The sequence below is a fragment of the Typopeltis vanoorti genome, chromosome 24 (assembly GCF_054136105.1).
Source record: "Typopeltis vanoorti isolate ZY-2024b chromosome 24, IOZ_Tvanoo_1.0, whole genome shotgun sequence".
NCBI classification, from domain to species: domain Eukaryota; kingdom Metazoa; phylum Arthropoda; class Arachnida; order Uropygi; family Thelyphonidae; genus Typopeltis; species Typopeltis vanoorti.
Window position 1 is genome coordinate 43,461,620 of NC_143572.1, and position 20,517 is coordinate 43,482,136.

At 35.6% G+C, this 20,517-nt stretch overlaps 1 protein-coding gene across 2 annotated transcripts in view; it reads left to right on the top strand.

Moving 5' to 3' along the window:
- Positions 1 to 8,348: 8,348 nt before the first annotated feature.
- Positions 8,349 to 20,517, top strand: part of rau (RA domain-containing protein rau) — a 43,933-nt gene continuing 31,764 nt past the window's right edge. For both annotated transcript variants that reach the window (XM_090413401.1, XM_090413402.1), the window contains exon 1: positions 8,349 to 8,852. In XM_090413401.1, the coding sequence (XP_090269527.1) occupies positions 8,673 to 8,852 (180 nt within the window). In that variant the 5' untranslated portion in view covers positions 8,349 to 8,672. The remainder of the gene's footprint in view (positions 8,853 to 20,517) is intronic.

Sequence of the window (20,517 nt, forward strand, 5' to 3'; positions counted from 1 at the left end):
ACAAGGAAGGAACTTTTTTGTCATCCTTAGTTAAAATCGAAAGCGTATTACTTCCCTCCTTGAAATTCTTTTCATCAATACCTTTTGAGTAACACAATGCAATTAGTACTTGAAAAAAATCTAGAATATTCTATTAAAGTTTTGATTGGTTTTAAAATTTTACCGAAATTCTTCCTTCTTAACTGTTAATTTTGAATTATAATGGCAATAATCTTTAGTATTAACAATCTCCAAGTTACGTTTTTTTTTTTAGATCTGACCACATTTTTATCATCACTGCTTGTTGGGAGAAATGGACTTTGCTTACATTGCATAATCTGAAAAAAAAAGTAGAAAGATAAGACGACTTCGGATGTTAAGGATTTCTCTCATTCAGTTCCAGAAAGGTGTCAAAGATTGTGAAGGGCTGTGACTTCCTAATTCTAGATTACAAATTACTTCATTGACTTTCAACACGGAAAGTAACTGTAAAGAATAAAAATAAAGGTGAAAGGCAAGATCAATAACTTGACTTTATTGACCTTCAGGACAAATGTGTTTGAATCAAGAACATCATATACAGTAAATTCCTGCAAAAAAACATCGTTCGTCTGAAAATTCTTGTTCCAATCCACTGACTTTTGTTGGTGAATATCTTACAGTGATATTATTTAATTACTAGAACGTGAGGAATGTGAAGATGTTCTAGGTTATTGTAATATATTATCTTGCTCAAATAAAAATCTAGTTTGAGACCTCAATAAATATCCAGAGCCACACCATCTTATTAGATCATCATGGCCAAAATTTGTTCTGATATAACAGCAGTTTTTAGTTAAACATTATATACTCGAAACTTTTATTCAAAGACTGTCATATTTAAATTCAGTTAATAGAATAAGAGCACTTTGAATATAGTGAAAAAATACCCCCAAAGCATCGTATTTATTAATATCTATTTTCTTTCTTGTCTGCAGACACCTTTACGGTCGCATCATATACGATTTCGATCAAGTTTAATTGTATAATTGTTTTTAATGTGGCTTAATGTGGAGAAATCTGACCTAATCGGACTAAAATGAAGAATGGTCATATGGTGCGTCCTCTGCTGATACTTGGCTTCTATAATGCTGTTTCGACCAATTTTGCAATTAGGTTATCCAAAGGAGATTTGTTTCCTCCATATCTCTACAGGTCTTATTGTTTAACCGTTTTCAATCAAACTTGAAATATATTTCTTTCTAACGTTTTTTAAGGTCTCTAAGAGCTTCGGCCTTATCGGACCGAAATAAAATTAAATGGCGCTTCTATAGCACAGGCTTCCACAAGTTGTAAACTGATTCAACCAAGTATGGAACATAATTGTTCCGTATTTGGTTGAATCAGTTGAATTTGGTTAAATCTGGTTCATTGACGACTAATATAAAATTTAACCAAAAACGGAGGCCTGGACGAAAGTAGAACATCGCAGGTCACCACGACATGCCATATATCTCAGCTGATTTCCATCAGTTATTCGTCTACCATGTTACTTTCTTGATCTCAAAAGTGATATCGGATAAAAACATCTCAAACATAAAAAAAGTGAGCCAAGTGCAGAGAAGGTAGACAGCTTGCTGAAGTATAGAAAGTATTAGTTTGTCGGTTCTAAATTACCTTAGGGTTTTAATTTTTGGAGAGTGAAGTGTACATTAGTATCTGAATTTCGATCAATACCACAATAGCAGTAAGAACAAAGGCGATAAAAAAATAATGCAACTAAAATAGCTTCTAAACAGCAAACCAGACTTTTTATCTTTTCAAGATTATTTTATTTTTTTAAAACTTATAAGATATGTATAGTTAATAAGTATCCACTAAAATTAATTGAGATAAGGTGGAGAGGACATTTACTCTTTTTCGTTTCGACAAGTGGTAGATACATATTAGTTAAATTACTCGAAAGGATATCTGATCCAGTTATGGATGAGAAATCCATTTAAAAATTCCGAAGTATTTCAGATATTGTTTCGGGATTTGTAAATGATTTTAATAGTTGGTTGATTTCAATCAGCCTTTCCGTTTCTAATTATTAACTTTATATTCTTATGTGAATTCGCTGAAGAAAATTGATTATCCAGAAACTGCGTTTTGTGTTTCTCTCTTATCACAAGGAGAACGTTTTAATAATTTTTATGACAGGACTCTGCACTCCTCATTTTCATTTTCAAAACTCTGTAGTGCTCAGAACTAATTTTCTCTCTTTGGGTTAACTCTCTCATCCACTATTTCCTAGCATGAACACATCAAGCCCATAGACTCTTCAGCCTTAAAAAACTTGTTCCGTTCCAAATAGTATTTCTCTCATTCTCAACTCCTGACACTTTATAAAGCTCAAATCCACCCAACCTAAGAATACTGTTCCCACATTGGGGTGATACGCCTAAAACTTCCCTCAGAATGCTTGATTATATACAGAAGAGAGAGAGAGAGAGCGAGCAGTTTGTTTAATTGATAATCCCTCCCTCACCTCCTCCTTCTAGTAACTTTCTCATAGACGTTATGTAGCTGCATCATATCTCTTCTATAGGTACTTTTATGGGCACTGATCCTCTGAACTGCCCGCTACTACAGTTCCCACAGTTTCCTGTACTCATATACGAAGAAGGGAAGCTGACAGTCAACACTCATTATAGTTCAACTCCAAACTCATCGGACCAGCTTCTCATTCTCTGTCTTCATTTCCTACACCTTACTTTTTGGAAACGTCTTCCCCATACCATCTTCCCCAACAACTACAACCTTCAGGTCTGCAAAAAACATAAACAAATTCCTTTCTTTTATCTAACCACTTACCCAAGCGCAATACTGTCGTGTCATAGATCATGGACCTCTAGTGTGGGGATGATATAAAAAATAATAAATAAAATGGTGATATCTTATCAGCGATGCGATTTTATTGCTTTTTCATTGGCAGTTAATTAACTCTCAGAAAACTTTTTTAAGTTTTAAGCACTAGCACGGTGTTTAATGTATCTATTTATAAGAATGAAATAAAGAAATGTTAAGTTAAACAGACCTGTTTGATTTAATATTTGAACAGGTCACCGGACCTATTCAGTCTTACACTGGAAGAGGCAACAAGTAAGGCTTTAAATAAAGAAAACTCTGGAATCAAACTATACGAGAAAAATATAACAAATTTAAAATTTGCAGACGACATTGCATTACTTGCAAGCGCGGAAGAAGATCTACAGCGAATTTCTGATAAAATAAAGGAGCAGTGTATAAAATCTGGATTAAACATAAATATAGACAAAATAAAAATGATGCAAATAGGAAAAAGAAACACCAATCTGAAAACTGAAATTGATAGTAAGAATCTAGAGCAGGTAGAAAATTCACCTACCTCGGAGGAGTAATGGAGTACAACGGTGAAATTACAAAAGATATAAACAGACGATCAGTCAAGCATCCCAAACTTTTGGACGACTAAATAAAATATCGAAGTCAAGAGACACCAAACAAGTAACAAAAGTAAGAATCTATGACACAATGGTCCTCCCAATATGAATGCTTGAATCACAAAAAAGCTGAAGAGAAAAAATTATTAACTACTGAAATGGGGTGACTAAGAATATTACTTGGAATATCTCTGCTGAATAGACTAAGAAACGAAGACATAAGGAAACGATTAAAATAAGAAATAACAATAATAGACAAAATCCAAGAAAGAAAACTGCGATGGTTTGGTCATGTGACCAGAATGGGAACAGAAAGATTACTAATTAAAGCCCTGTATACAACAATGGAAGGTAAAAGATCCAAAGGGAGATCCAGAATTAGATGGATAGACAAAATAAAAGAGGACCTGAAAACCAAATCATAACAAGCGACACCAAACTGGACAGAATTGTTCAGAATCTCCAAGGACAGACAGAAGTGGAAAGAGTTCATTCGGCCTCATCATCATTCACATAGATGACGGAAGAGAGAAGAAGAAGAAGAAATCAAACAGATGACTGTCTTTTTAATAATTTAATATAAATAGCCCATTTATTTATTTGGCTGTATACCATCTGTAGCGTGCACCTTAAATTTTATAGAATCAAGACAAAATTTCAGTTTTCAAAAATAATAATAATAATTATTATTATTATTATTATTCCTGACACCTCCAAGGAGTCCGAAGACTCATCGCATCGCGGGAGGACACCTACAACTGTCTCAATCTCTACTACGAATTATCTCGATCAACGCTATCTACCGCCCACCTCCACCACCACAACTAGTATTTTTTGTCTGTAAATTGCGTGTGTTCCGAAGGGCCGATTTGTCTGTATGCGGGATGAAAAACCCGAGTTTCCGGGAGAAAAAACCTTCTACCTCCATATGAGATCCTTACCTCCGATAATTACAAAGAATATCTATTGAAATTATGTTCCTTCTATTTTTCTCATTTCAATTTAACCAGTAAATAGTAAATAATGTAAATAATATATTTTTATTATTTACAACTAATGAGGCTTATTTTTTTCATATTTTTTCTTTATATCAATTCCACAAAGCAAGGGAAAAGTTTGCAACTACAGCATTAATGCTATGTGGGAATTAAGTGTTACATAAACAGGATACTGTACAAATTGCAGACGAATGACGATGCACGAATTAATAGATCGTAAAATTTAATGAGTTTTTTTTTTTCAGCTTCATGAATTTATTTATATTTATTTATTTACTCACTTGTAATAAATCAATACATCATTGTTAAGTAAGCTAGAATAGGATATATAGAAGAATGACATTGCATAAATTTAATGAACGGGAGGTGCGAAATGTTTCTTCTCTCTCTGCTGGTAGGATCCTAAATGCTACATTTCAGACACGAATTTAGATTTTGATGAAATTCATTTATCGATAATATTAATACACAAACTTGACATTAATCTCACTGGAAATTTTATTCTGTCCTGTAAGAAGCGGTACTCTGAAAACATACTGAAGAAATATTGTTCATCGAACGCGACATAAAAAAATAAATAAATAAGTAATTAAAGTACACGCAAAAAGAAATAAAATTATATGTATTAATGAATAACATTAAAAACTAATATATCGAACGTTGATTTCATTACCATGATATCATATACCATAAACGCGTTTGCTTTATTAGTCTTTGTTATCACAAATAAAAAGATTATTATCGTAATCGCTGTTTTTATTATTTCAAATACCAGTTTTTATAAATATCAAGTCAATATCAATGTAAATATGTTATTTACAAATCGCCATACGCATTTTAAAATGAAGCAATACATATTTTTAATATAACAAACATTAATAATTTTCCTCTTGAAAACACTCTTATCGCCACCTAGAGTTAGAAGTGTCAAACGTTGCTGGTATGTTACACGCGCAGTTTTGTGAAAGTTACTAACGAAAGGCGGCTGCACGGTTACGGTTAAAATAAATTGGCCTTGAGTACTGACAACATTCATTAACTTCATTATGTTAATCCCCTTCGACTGCTCGTCATTTAATTGCAGCCACAGACGTCACATGTGGCGGATGTAGACTTCAAGCCTATGGTGTCACCGGAAATCTGTGTCAGACTTTCGTCTGTTTCCAGCTTGTACTGATGCACACACACATACACAAATCCAGTTCCCCTCTGTTGGCAAAGCGTCAATCTCTGTAGCGTTTAGGTATTTCGACTTGTGTTAGCATAGCATAGCTTCTTCTCGTGTACAGATGGGACTTATTGCTGGGTTTGTTCGCAGAAGTGTTTTGAATGATAAAACTGTGCGGTTAATTTTATTTTCACGCCTATAAAGCATAGAAAGCTGTATGATTAAAAAAAAAATGATAAATCACAATTCTCACAAAAAATTATAATTTGGATAAATTTGCATTTCTCATCGTGTCAGTATTGCTAAATTAGATGGCGTTGTTAGCTGTTTTTTTTTTTTTTTTTTGCATTCACTAGTCATTATCGCATAGATGTGATAATTATAGCGTTTTTATTTATTTCTAGCTTAACAGTACAATTCCCGGAAAGAAGTGGAAGGAAACGTATTTTTTTTTATCAATAATATATATATATATATATATATATATATAACTTTAATTTTTGAAAACGATTTGAATTTTTTTAAGAAAATGAAGATTATGTGCAATTCCACTAAATCCGTTACACTTTTATTTCACTAATAAAATGTTGAAGGTCACGAAATAAAAAAAGCTTTTTTACATATGAAAACATGCTAATAGTTTTGAATAATGAGTGACAGGATTATGTAATGGATAGCATAAAATAATTTCCACTTACTTCACTTTCTTTATTTTGTATATACGTTTCGAAATATGTTATTATTTATGTTATGAAATATACTGTTTGTCAGCTTATCTGAGGTAATATTAAAATAGACAGAATTAAAATAATTCACTTATTCGTAATTCATTTCATTATATGCGAATGTCCACATTATATCATAGACATACGAAACTAGGATGGAACAGATAGCCCTTAATCCCACCCTCTGCTATATTTGTCGGTGGATATATTCAGTGGCCCGTTTGCCTGCTTAGCGATAGGAACAACCAGAGTTTCCGGGATGGGGAAAAAAAATCTACTATCTCCAAACGAATTTAACTCACTTTCAGTCGGAAAAATTAAAAAAAAAATAAAAACGTTTAGAAATTCTATACAGCGTAACAAATCCAAATCACGATCAACCACGGGTTCTTGTGGTTGTATTACCATTTAGCACAGATCGGTTGCTTTGAAAACTTTCTAATGGTATATGATTCTGCTAAATTTGAGTTATACCTTATAATGAACCATCCCAGTACATTCATTTGTCAGTTTAAATGAGAGCATGTTTTATCGTACTCATTTTAGGCTGGTGTTTTTAACTTTCTCTGCTTCGCATTCGATAGACAATGGTTCATTGAATGCGATCTGCACAATAAATAAATAATAAAATATCTCATTTTGTAAAGTAGTGGCGTAAACGACTAGTCCACAAAATTACGTAATGTGAACAAGTGCAGTAGCTAGAGCTTTTGTCGCCTGGGGTGGTCCCTAAGTTTGCCGCCCCTCTCAATACATACTACAAAAAGTGTCAAAGCGACATATAGGGAAATAAATTAAAACACTATGTTTATTTTTGAAGTAAAACTTTAATTCCAATATTATAAAATGTTATTTTTCTTGCTTTTCCGTTAGCAAAATCGTCGATGACATTGTCGAAGTCTATTTCATCACTCAGTTGCTGTTCTATAGACAGTATGGCAAGATTTCTTAAACGCAAAGTGTCGCCCAGGGAGGACCCCCCCCCCCCCCTAGCTACACCCCTGAATGTGAAGGAAGGAAGTGAGCGATTAATTGTACTAATGAAAACATGTTGTAGGTAAGAAATCGTAGCTACGCCACTATTGTATCTTAAAAATCCATTATTAAAGTTTTATGAATGCAGAATATTAATTAGCTGATAAATATAAGCTAAAATGTTCTCCAATATGTAAGTTAAATAAATGTGTGAAAAAGCAATTTGAGGGCGATAGATGGTGGATTACATAACGTATCGGAGGTCGGAGCGGTGTATAGCGTGTGTAGATGGTGGATTATGCTGTGTAGGGTAGTGCATGATATAAACCCCTCCCCTATCGATAAGAGGTTGGATTCCATGGAAGTGTCACATAATAATAATAACGATAGTAATAATAATAATCCGAAATTAAATTTCTAGTGCTCTTGCTTTTTAAATATAATTTATTTGGGATTCAAGCTAAAATTAATTCCGAAATGTAAATTAAAGTCATAATAAACAGCTAAAATCTTAATGTAAAATAACATTTTATATATTATTAAATGTAATTGTTAATATATTATATATTAATAATTAATATATTATATTAATAATATAACAACTTATAGCCATTAATCTCTTACTGACGATATTTTCTTAGGTTGGGATCTAATACGGCCAGCCATTGGATTCAAGAATTGTTCATTAAAATAAGAACTTGGTTTGCATTGCGGAAAGAAAAATATGAATCAAAATAAAAGCGCGCACATGCGCATACACACACTACAGGAGTCATTTCAACGAAGCCGTTGTATATGTACTGATATAGAAGTGTTAACATCCGCATTTACATTTCTATTATTTTGTTTTTAATTTTTTTTTTTTTTTTTTTTTTTATTTATGTAGCTCTTTATGTCTGAACGGTTCAAACTTTAATATGCACATTAGCGTGTCAAAGTGAATTACCTCCCCTTGCCATAGGATCACGTTAGCCACACCTGTTTCCCAGGGTGAATGCAGCGCCCTCATCGGAGAAGCTTAACATCACAACAGCGGCCACGCTAACTCAGTTCGCAGATAGGAAGCTGAAGAGTGTTGGCGCATTTTGGTGTCCTCAGCTGCTTGTGAACTCTTCTTACTGAAAACTGTTAAACAGAAAACTTTATAGTAAACTTCTCATCAGATAATTGTCATGACGTTTCTGTTATGTGTGGATTAATTTATGTAATTATTTTGTGTTATGTGGTTTAATGTTTACGAAAATCGAAGCGGTCGTGATAGTGTAACGTTATGTAGCACACGTTCTGAAGAACTCAATCAAAAAAAAAGATGTGATCTGGTTTCATCACTAGTCTGGAAATATGTTTAGTATTGTACGGATGCCTCTCTAAGTGTACTTCAGCAATGCTGAAACACGTCCATGCTTCATCGTCAAGTCTTTCCTCTTACTGCCGCAAATCTCCTGCCAGAGACACTGTAAGCTTGACAAGTACTTTAAGCTGTAGCAGCGGCGGCCAGGAGGCTTTATCTAGCCGCTCTTCCAGTACCAGTAGTCTGCATGACATCTCCTTACGGATAGAGAAGGTAATCGAACTTTGAATTACTATTTCAATGTTTACTTTGAAAGCAGCGTAATTAAAGTAGAGCAGTTAGGCTTAACAATATAAAATGTCTGAAATTAAATATTCGCTTTATTCTATATACGCAGCAGTGGAGATAAATCGAAGTAAAAGTTTTTAAATATTAATATTTGAAACTATACATTTCCATTTGGGTTAAAAAAAATGCTAACATCTAACATACATTATTATGACACACAAATCTCAATATTTTGGGTATTTATATACAAATTATTGTTAAATTATATACAGAATTAATAGTAAAAAAGGCTTAACATTGTGTACAGTATTTTAGCAAGTTATAACCGTACTAATTACTGATCTCCTTGAAAATCGAGTTTCGATTATGTTAGTAGAAATTTCATTTGCTTATCATGACTCCTACAAAAGGTTGTTTATGTAATAAGGTTCAGCGAAGGTTGCGGGAATTAGTTGTCCTGGTTACCTTGAGAAGGTTGCTGGAAGGCCAGAGGAGGCACGTTGACTTTACCGACGTCTTTGAACCCTTATCGTTTTCCATTTTAACTTTTATTTTACTTTCTGCACCTATAACGTTCAGGTTATTATGATTAATTGGGATATACTAAAATAATTTAGCAAAATTTTTAATGTGATGAAGTTATGTTAAATCTTTAATGAATCGGACTCATTGCGATTTCCAGACTAGAATTTTCACCCGAAAAGTATGTATGAATGTGTTTAGTCTTGCTTATTTTTTCGAACTAAGAAATTGTGACATAACACACCGAAAACCCACTTTTAATTAGGGAAGCAATACACGTTGAACTATAGTAGCGAGAGATTTTAAAACGTATCTTTGGAAATATTAGTTCTAAAGATGATTTAATAATATAAATAAATGCCTGCCTTTCTGTCTGGTTGGCCGAGTGGTTAGCCTATTCCCTCTCCAACTATCAGGCTTCTAGTTCGTATCCTGCCGTACCTATGGATGTTTGTGATTGTCATTAGGTAGTCAATAAATTTCATCATCCCATGTGAGATCATTTTCCAGCTTGTTGGAGGTCTGAAGTGGCTTGGAAAAGCTTCCTGTTTGTTCTTTAGAGCAAAGTTTGCTGACCAAATAAAAATGAATAGAAACAGGGGGGGGGGATATCCGTAGCCAGCCCTCTCTGGTGGAAATCACATAAAATATATACATATATAAGAAGCAAAAGTTCTTTACGCCTTCAACACCCTATGCTAACCATCTTTCGGAATGCTATTTATTTTTTGTGGAACTACTTCCTTGTCTAACTTATCACCAAGCTTCAGATTCATATTACACCTCGAATCGTTTATAAAGAAACAGTCTATCCTTGTAATTCATTTTTCATATGGTATTTTCCGGCGGAAATAACTACCCAGCATGTGTGTGTGTTGAATTTGAGATTGCATTTCCATCTAAAATACGACTCCGAGATCAGCTCTTGTCATTGTAATCATACGATCTTTCACAAACATCGCTTTATTAGTTCCAAAGTTGTTATTAGGACATCGATGCTGCTAAAAATTGATCTGATAAGCCCATTTTCATCAAAAATTAGGCTAAAGACACCATTATTTTAAAATGTGTATTTTAGTCATACATGAATGAGTGGGAAGAGGGTAAAATTGTTCCAATTCATAAGGGAGGTGATAAGAGTAAGGCTTTGAATTATAGACCAGTCTGTGTGTCTGGAGTTGCGGTCAAGGTATTAGAGAAGTTAGTTAGGAATAAGATTCAGAATTGGGTTGATAACGGAAAAATACTCTTTGGCGGCCAGCATGGGTTTACGAAAGGAAGATCGTGCTTTAGCAACCTGCTTACTTTTTATAATAAAGTGACAAATGCGTTGAATAAGGGTGTTGCATATACAGTGGTATATATATATATATTTAGATTTTGCAAAGGCGTTTGATAAATTGCCACATGACAAGCTGGTAATTAAATTGGAACGGATGGGGCTGAACAGTAGATTGGTTCGCTGGATTGGAGATTTGCTGTCTGATAGGTATCAGCGAGTTGTCTATGGAGGAGCGATATCCCAGAAGAGGAAAGTTACTAGTGGTGTACCTCAAGGGTCTGTTTTGGGTCCATTGCTGTTTAATTTGTATATAAATGATATCTGGAGAGGTCTGAATGGTGATGTGCAGTTGTTTGCAGATGATGCAAAGTTGGGGAGAGCTATCAGGAGTAGTGTGGAAGCTGTAGCTTTGCAAGAGGACTTGAATACACTGACTGAATGGGTAAATAAATGGGGATGTCAATTCAGTGTTTCAAAGTGTAAGGTTTTGAGATTTGGGAAGCAGAGATGGGATGTAAAGTACACAATCGGTGCAAATATCTTGGAAGAGGTAGAGGAAATGAGAGATCTGGGAGCGATTGTAGACAAGGACCTGAAATTCCGGGGACATGTTACTAAAATAGTGAAGACAACACAGCGGATAATGGGAATGATGCGGAGGACATTGACTTGTAGAAGTAAGGATGTTATGGTTCCTTTGATCAGGCCACATATGGATTACTGTGCACAGATCTGTTCACCTGGTTTTCAAAAAGATGAAGATGCGTTGGAAAAAGTTCAGAGGCGATTGACTAAGGTGGTTTCTGGTCTCTGGAATGTAGAGTATGAAGACAGATTAACAGAATGCAATTTGCAGAAATTGGTGGATAGAAGGAGGAGGAGGGAGGGGATATGATTGAGACATATAAGCTGTTAAGAGGTTATTACCAGATTAATGTCGGGGAGGTTTTGCACAGAATGGGTGAGGATAGCAGGAGAACAAGAGGTCATTCCTGGAAGCTGTATAAGGAGGGTGTGAGCAAGGGAGCGAGGAGCAGGTTTTTTGCATGGAGAGTGGTGAGTGATTGGAATGCTTTGCCCGAGAGTGTGGTGAGCGCAGAGACAGTGAATATATTTAAGGCACAGTATGATAAACTGTGTGTATAACAGTGGACCTCCCACGATGAGTCTTTGACTCCATGGAGGTTTTTATAATAATGAATATTTGCCGACGTCGTCCGCGCGGTTAGCCTAGTGGCTGTGCGCTTCGCAACCATATGCCTGGGGAAGGAGTGTCCTAGGTTCGATTCCCGTCGTAGACGTGAGGAATTTGAGGATCTTCCTCAGGCATAGCCAAGTTAGCCGGTCTTGGGCGCGGGCAGTAGGGTTTTTTCCGCCAGTTTATCTGGCGTTTTTCATCCCGCAAGCAGGCAAACCGGCCCTTGAACACACGCCTCTACAGTCAAAAAATATATTCCCCCCCCCCAGCGGCAGACCAGGCGGCAGGTCGGTTGGGAGTAGTACTAACAAAGAAGTCGCATCTAAGTAACACGCGGACCCTGCAGAGGAAGCGGAATAACGCGTAGGGAAAGAAGAAGAATATTTGCCGACGTCATGTTCGGAAAATGAAAAAAAGATAGTATGATGATCGAATGATGTCATCAGCACAACTGATGACGTTATCTGCTTTCTTAGTCTTGGTTGCTCCACCTTTATAAAAAAAAAAAAAAAAAAAAAAAAACAGCTTTTGATTCTGATAGTTTCATAGTCTGGTGTTGCTTTACCAAATCTTTTGTATACCTGTTTGGGTAGGTAGGTCCCACTGGACATTATCTGAGTTCCGGTTATCTACAGCAATGTTAGAAACGTATTTTATTTGTTTATTTATTTATTTATTTTTAATGCTTATAAAGTAGGGCGTTAAACTTCTTTCTATTATAATGGCAAGGCCACCGGTGTCTGCGTATGTTGTTTTAAATGCATATAACAAAAATATTATGTATAATAATAGCAATTATCAGCTTTCTTTACATGGAAACTGAGTATAGAACATATTTTTCTTCCGAACACAATGGCGGCTTTCCTGTGTTTCCGCTTTGAAATGAAATTATTATGGTTTAGCATTTCAAATGCTAAACTTCTTTTGCATTTCAAATGCTATTTGCATTTGAAATGCTTTTTATTAAGCAATTCTGAGACTTAAAGGCATTAATGACTCTCTCTCTCTCTCTCTCTCTCTTTATATATATAATTCCGTTTATTAGCTAACACAGAAATGATCGTTTCCATGGCAACAGTGAATTCAGCATGTACATATCGGGTGATAGAGTAGTCAGGATATGTTTCCATTTTCACCGATGCAACACAGCTTCTATTGCAGCATTCGGTTGGTGCTTGTTGTGTATACCAAGTGGAAAAAGTAGTCAATCAATGACGTTTACAAAATATGTGATATTTACCGTGCTGAGTGCTAGTTTAAAGTGATCTTTTGAAATATTGTATTGAAGCCTACGTATCTAGCTATATTCTTAATTCAGTCAGTAGTTATTTAGTATTATGAAGTCATTTTATTACGATAGGACTTTTTTCCACATGGGCTATCCCCATATGAGATTTTTTTTAAGTGACTCCCACCCACGAAACGTTGTAAATCTATAGTACATTAGTACCATAGATGGATTTATAAAAACTAAGTTATATTTATTTTATTTATTTTTTAATTCATTTTTACCTGGTTTGGAAATCTTGCTCTAGAGACCCGCATGGAACTTTCTTAAAATCACTTCAAGCCTCCAGTAAACAGGACTGTGGTCTCACGCCGGGCGATGAAATTCATCTCCTACCTAAAGACATCCATGCCTGTGGCGAGATTCGAACCCGGCAGTCTGTTGGTTGGAGAAAGTACATACTGATCACTCGGCCAATCAGGATCTGCAGATGAAAAGCACTTATCAGTCTTCTCACGCCTTTGACTAGATTCCAGTCAGATTTTTTCCTCCCTTTGCTTTCCGAACTAAGCTAGGGAGGTGCCTCTTGTGCTGATTAGTTAGGCTACTTAGACAACGGTAGCGTCTCTCTCACACATGCATAGCTAACCGCGGAATTCCGATTGATGCATAGCACTGCATCAACATCGAATAATTGCGAACTCAATTAAGATCGACCAAATGTAAGTTCATTTATTAAATGCAGTGTCGCACACAGAAAATGTTCCCTTTTTTGTCTAACCAAAAGTTTTTTTTTTTTTTTTCCCCTTTCAAGTTTTACAGAAGAAACACATTTCTTTAAAATTTAAGCATTTCTAGTTGGTCTCCTCTTACATTTCCTTTCTCCGACACTTTCCCAAAGTGACATTTTTTAAAATTTTCTACAGCAAAAACACGTTACTCTGTCTAGTACGACCTTAACACTGACTGGCTGAACCCGTCAAGGCTGCGTCGAATAGAAGAAGCTCCATCTATTTGAATACATCCTTGCCTAGAAATGTTTCATGGGTCATTGCCTGAGAGGTGGAGTAAAAAATCATCCAACCAGAAAATTGTCTTTTGTTTTGCTCCGAGTGCTGCTGAGTTATGTACTACACGAAAATGACACAAAATTATCTCGAAAGCACTTGTTAGTAGGTTGAAATAGTTTACTATGCCACCAGTGTTGGTATACTTACATACCAACAACTTTCCTAGATACACTATGGTTATCTTAAATATATTTTTAAGTTGAAAATCGGATGTAGTGAAAAACATTAAGAGAAATGCATTATGGGAAAAAAGCAAACTTTTTTTATTTTTAAAATTCCTATGATTCTAATGATCATCACCGGAAGACTTTTGTTTCTTTATCTTAAGTAGAGTCAATTACATTGTATTAGCATAATCTAATTGTTCTTCATAACTGAGTAGATTAAAATGAAATACGGGTATCTCCATGGAGTCAAAAGACTCATCGCGGGAGAGCCACACCATTCATTAAAGATAAGTTTCTTGAGCATAGTTATCCCATTCGTGTCAATTAGCTAAATGAATCTAAAAGATTGTCCGGGTAGCCTAGCTTGCTATCCATGGCAGTTATTGGACAATAAAGAAAATCTAAATGTCGAAATTTAGGTTAAACCGAGGTTAGCAGGTCAGTTTTTTTTTTTTCAGAACTGCTTACCACTGTTATCTATCAAAGGAATTGGAGAATGAACAGAGCTTACAGGGACGTATACGGTATTTATTTTCTTAGGGATATTACGGTACATGTAAGTTTTGAGGGGAAATCAGTAGACAGAGATCTTTGCAGTATGTGTATTTTATTGTATGACTTTTTTTCAATTATGAAAAAAAAATTTCTCAGAATTTTAAAGATCTAAGAAAGTGCTATAAGCCTTTATGCTTGCGTCGCCATGTAAATTAACGAAAATCGGCGACCATTAAATTTGTAACCATACCAACCATAAATCAAAATTTTAATTAATAACGAGGTACTGCTTGTAATGACATAACCAGCTATTGACCACCACAAGCGTTAAGTCATCGAAAAATGGTATTCGTTAAGCAGGTTAACGGATTTTGATGGTACTTTTGGAATATAGAATTGGTTAAAGCAAATGCAGGAAAAAAACTGTCAATTACATTGCCCATTATGAGTACAAGTCTTTTTTTTACAAGCATTTATTATTACTTGGGAAGTTTATGGAGTCTCAGGACCCATCACGGGAGACTTCTACGCCACATAGTCTTAAACAGCGTCACTATCAAATATATTGTATTTTGTAATTTGCGGGAGGAACAACTCAAGTTTCTGAGAAGAAAAATATTGTGAGAAAAAAACAGTGGCTAAATCCTCATCAATTGGAAAAACCCTTATGAGGATTACTCGCACCACAACGAAAATCAAACTTAAGCCTTTTCCAGACAGTGCACATCGCTTCATCCTTCCGACTGCTAAGGTATAATTAAACTTATTGTAATCCCCATCATAATAGCATTTTAATTGTGTAAATAATTCTTTGGAAATCACGTGGACAAATTACAGGCTCCAGCAGTTGTTCAATACCACCACGCCGCTGCATTCATAAAACGCGCACTGCCACCTAACAAAAGAAGTTATAGAACAGTGTCTGAAATTTTCTTGATTTAGCTAATTGGTGAGTTATAAATAGTAAAACTACTCATCCCGTCGAGTATTACCCCGACCGACTGAGTCTAGGCTGGTTAAAAGTGCATCACCCGAATAGCCTTCCTACCTGCCTCGTGTCTGTCTGCACTGCAACACCCAGAGCTGATCTTCTATTTACATTTGGGATTGCAATCTGCTATTTGTTCTTTTAATGCAAAGTTTGTTTCTGAGAATTGTCCGCACGTTTTGTTCTAATAATAATTCACAAGCAACAGCGCCGGGGTATTTTAAGGTCTGGAAGTTACGATCCTCACTTTGTATTCTTGCTTCTGTCAGCAAAACATGTCATCGCATTTTTTGCGCTGATTGTCAATGGTATGACAATTGCCACCCAGATGACTTCTAGTCAATATACAATGCAGGAAGTGGATGGCTGGGGAATGTAAAGAGATAACTGTGAAATTAAAGTATAAAGTAAATTAGCATTTCGTATTATATTTTTCATTAAAAATTCAGTGTACAAGTAGGAAAAAGTCGTATGAGAGATTAATCACATTCATTTGAAAAGCCCTTATAAAGGATCCGGATCCTCATCTTCGAGGAATTAATCCAGGTCATTCCAACCAACAGGCAAGCATAACGCAGTTCTTCAGACGGACCTACGGAGGCTCTCGTGTTTTTTTTTTTGACTGGAGTTATTACTTCCCATTCCACCCCTCTTCCTCGCCGTAATGCAACACTGAATAGCTGTTGGAAAGATTAGCCTTTATGCTAAAACGTGTAATATTTTAAATTAGGTCACACGAAGTATCCTCAGATAACTGCAACGTAAAACAATTACTAACATTTTTTGAATTGAGCATGCGCAAGTCCTAAGTACAACAAAACATACTTGGATAGAATAACTACATAATTTACACTATTATATCTTATCCTAGCAGCAAGGGATAGAGAGATTTAGTTGACATTTATTATTATTTGGTTTGTCTTTTATTCGGAGTCTGGTTGAATGAGTTCAGAAGTCTTCTGAAATCTGTTTTTTTTTCCCCTTTAGTTTAGTTCTCATCATCCGTCTTTCCATTATTTTTAATCCCCCCCCACACACACGATTCTTATATAAAGGAGTGATTACAGTTTTGCAATAGCATCAATAGATTTTTGAAAGTTTTAACTACTTCACTCGATATATAACAGGTCTCGAGAAATTGTGCAAAACCGTACTTTTCATTAAAAACAAAAGGTACGGTTTTGCACAATAAAACACCCAAGACCCGAAAAAAATTACGGGTCTTGGGCGCTTTATTTATTTATTTATTTTTTTTTTTTATGATATATATATATATCATTTGAAACCTGTTTAATACAGGTGCATAGCGATTCTATCTTGCTTTTGGGAGTTACATTTAATTAACACAGCACAGATTCTTCGTATTAAAAAAAGAAATGCCTTTTTGTTTCCTCCCACATTTATAAATACCACTCGGCGAGAAAAATATAGATTCACTTCTTTATTTCCTCATCTGCTTTTAAATGAAGTAACATTTTCACTTGCCGTCCATCTTCTTCTGTTGGGTTGGGAGACACACGTTAGTTTAAGAAATTTAATGAGTGTGTGTCGAAAGGTAAACGACCCTGCCGATAGACAAAATGAATCCTCCCCCCCCCAACACTTGTCCTTTCCTCAACACGTCATTTCGTCACTATTTCATTATTTCCAATAGTTCGTTTTTTGTTGTTTGATTACTTCCGCTACGAATTCTTTGCAAATTCCGGAAGCAGTTTTTTTAATGTCATTCCCACCGATGAAAGATTGGTAACCTATATAGTATACTTAGTATTGTGTGATTCGGATCAAGGATTACATAATCAGAAAATTCGCTCTAAATCACGCATGGAAGTTTTCATGCCACTTCATGTCTCCAATAAGCAGGGTAGTAGTCTCATATCGGCGATGTCTGAAGTGAGATTCAAACTTGCAGCCTTCTGGTTCGAGAGTGGAGATTCTATGCATGCGGCCAACTTGGCTTGCCATTAAATCGATTTCTCTGACACCAACTTTAACTTGCAGATGACTGTTCTTCTCATCTTTCTGCTATAACCAAGAAGCTGTACAAGTTCCATCGAGCTTCTCTAGAGCAGCCTTTGAATACTTTAGACAGGATTGAAATCCACAGTAGCTTTTACTAACAGACTCGCCGAACTAGACAGTTCTAACATTTTTGTGTTTTTATAACAAAAATTGCGATTCCCATCTTTTAATTTTATTTTCAACTGATTAAAGAGTTTATCAGCGCTTCTTACAGAACAAACAAATAAAATACGTAATCAGAAACACTGAGAAACTTGTTAAATCTGTCCCGAATTGTTCAGGAATCTTGGGTTACTTTTTTATTGATCGGGCAGAGGAGACAGAGCTACTCGTTGCTATCGGAGTAATGACCGAAGAACTGGTTGCGTTCAAGCGTTTTTTTTTTTTTTTTTTTTTTTTTTTTTTTTTTTTTTTTCCTCACTCGTGAGAAACTTACGGTATTATTCCTATATACATACCCGCCCACTTCTTCGGACATGGTGGCATTTGAAAGCAGTAAGGTTTTGCAAACACATTTTTCGTTTCTTTTATTGCGATATTCGCTTGGTTGAACATTGCTATTAGAAGCAAAACAAAATTTGCGGCTTCTTGGAACCAGCCAAGTGCTGACAAATGATTGACACAATTGTAAGCTATAAGATAGTAGTGTTCGGGATTTATTTATTTATTTATTATTTTTTATTTTTTTTTAGTTTCATACCAATAGCCAAAAATTGCAAATCATCGCTTGGAGACTTTTTCAGATTAAATCCTGAATAAGATACTTTCTCCGTGATACAAGCAGGGAGAAAGTATTTTTATTTTTTGTCCACTCTATGGACAAAAGAGAGAGAAGAAAGAAGATGAGCACAAATATTTCTTTGTTCGCTATTAGAATGGAATAAACACGAGAGCGTAGAGAAATACGTGCCATGGTCAGCATGATTTGCTCGTACCTGGATCTCTCACTAAAGATAAACCTATCATACGCGAGTGACATAAGGGTTAGATAATCCGGAAAGCCTGCTCCAGAGACCAGACATAGAACTTTTTAAAGCCGCTTTAGATTTCCAATAAACAGGGTGGTATCACACCGACTGACGAAATTCATCTGCCTTCTAAAGATATTCACAAACATGCATGTCCGCAGTAGGATTTGGTGTGGTTTTAAGTTTATCTGGTCCTAGAAATGGCAATGGGAAACACAACTGTAGTGACCTTTATAAAGTATTTTCAGCTGAAGGTGAGGTGAGTTAGCTAGTTTTATATGGAAACAGAAATTTTTTTTTTTTTTTTCATCTTGTGAAACAGGCACACCTGTCATAGAATGCATGCAATTACCGAACAAACAAAACTAAAAAAAACTTGCTGCAGGATTCGAATCCACAGTGGCTTTTACAGATCATAATACACTGGCCTAGTGGCTATAGTTGCTTCGACAATAATTCCTAACCAACCAGCCATAGCAAGTAAGGTCCAGAAAGCTTGGACATTAACTGCCAACTTTGGTAGCAGTCAGGCCCTTGAGCTCTGTAGGGCTCCAGTCTTTTTAGGGTATTGCTTTGAGTGATCAGCAAGTGATTGAGGTAGCGATCACTAAGCAAGGGCCAACGTAGTCCAGTCTATCAAGAATTACATCAAGGATTTACAACTGTAAAGAAAGAGCACGTTTTCAATTGTCTTGTTGGCTTGTTTAATTCCCAAACTGATTTTTTAAAGTCATCTAGAAAAATCAGTTTTCGAATGCTTAAGAATGCTGTTGACAATCAATATTCTTAATTTTTCTTTAGTTGCATACCAAGAAACCACAAATGTTAGCTGAATCCGATCAACCTTTTGCTATGTGGTTTTCTATTTAACAGCCAATTCGGCAGTAGTCGGTTACAAACTAATTTACTGGTCGCAAGTGGTGGAAGTGGGCACTTGCATCCTCTGCAACTAGGCCGCACGAAGATAGACTTATAAGTTCGAATCTAGTCGCCGACTGGAGGAACTTTTTTTAAGCCTTAATTCGACAGGTTCCCGAGTTAGTCGATCTCTGGAACAGGCAAGAGTTTTTTCCTCCCGGAAACTCGGATTTTTCATTCCATAAATTCAAGAAAATAGACCGTAGAACCCACATTATTTCAGACAGTAACATATCCTGTTAGGGTTAGGTACCAAAAGATGGCAGCACTTGTTTACAGATCTCTTCATCGGTGGCTGCTTATAATGGGCCAGCTATCTGTGATTGACTACCGGTGGAGATTGAACTGCCCATTCACTCTCCAATTGCTAGATTGGGTTTAAAGTCCTCCTACTCCCTATAAGGGAATAAAAGATGTTAGCTTATTACTATTATTTATTATTAACTTCAGAACTCAGTGATTACCTCCAAGTTATGCGTTATTTTCACTACATAAGCCTCCCAATTTTCGAATGATTACATTGCCAGATCTAAGTTTGCTTGTTTTTCTTCCATAAAAGCAGGCAAACTGGTCGAAAACGCACATTTAACAGACAAAAATACTGACTGTGTAGTCGGTGAAAGCAAGTGGAAAGCTTAATAATATTACATGACAACTCCACAGAGTCCCAGAACTCATTGCAGGAAGCCACTCTGCCTACTCGAACCACTATCTGCTTTTCACCAACCTCAATTTAACTTTTGTAGCACATTCAGAATCAACAAATTTTTGGTCTTAAATTCTTTCAACGCG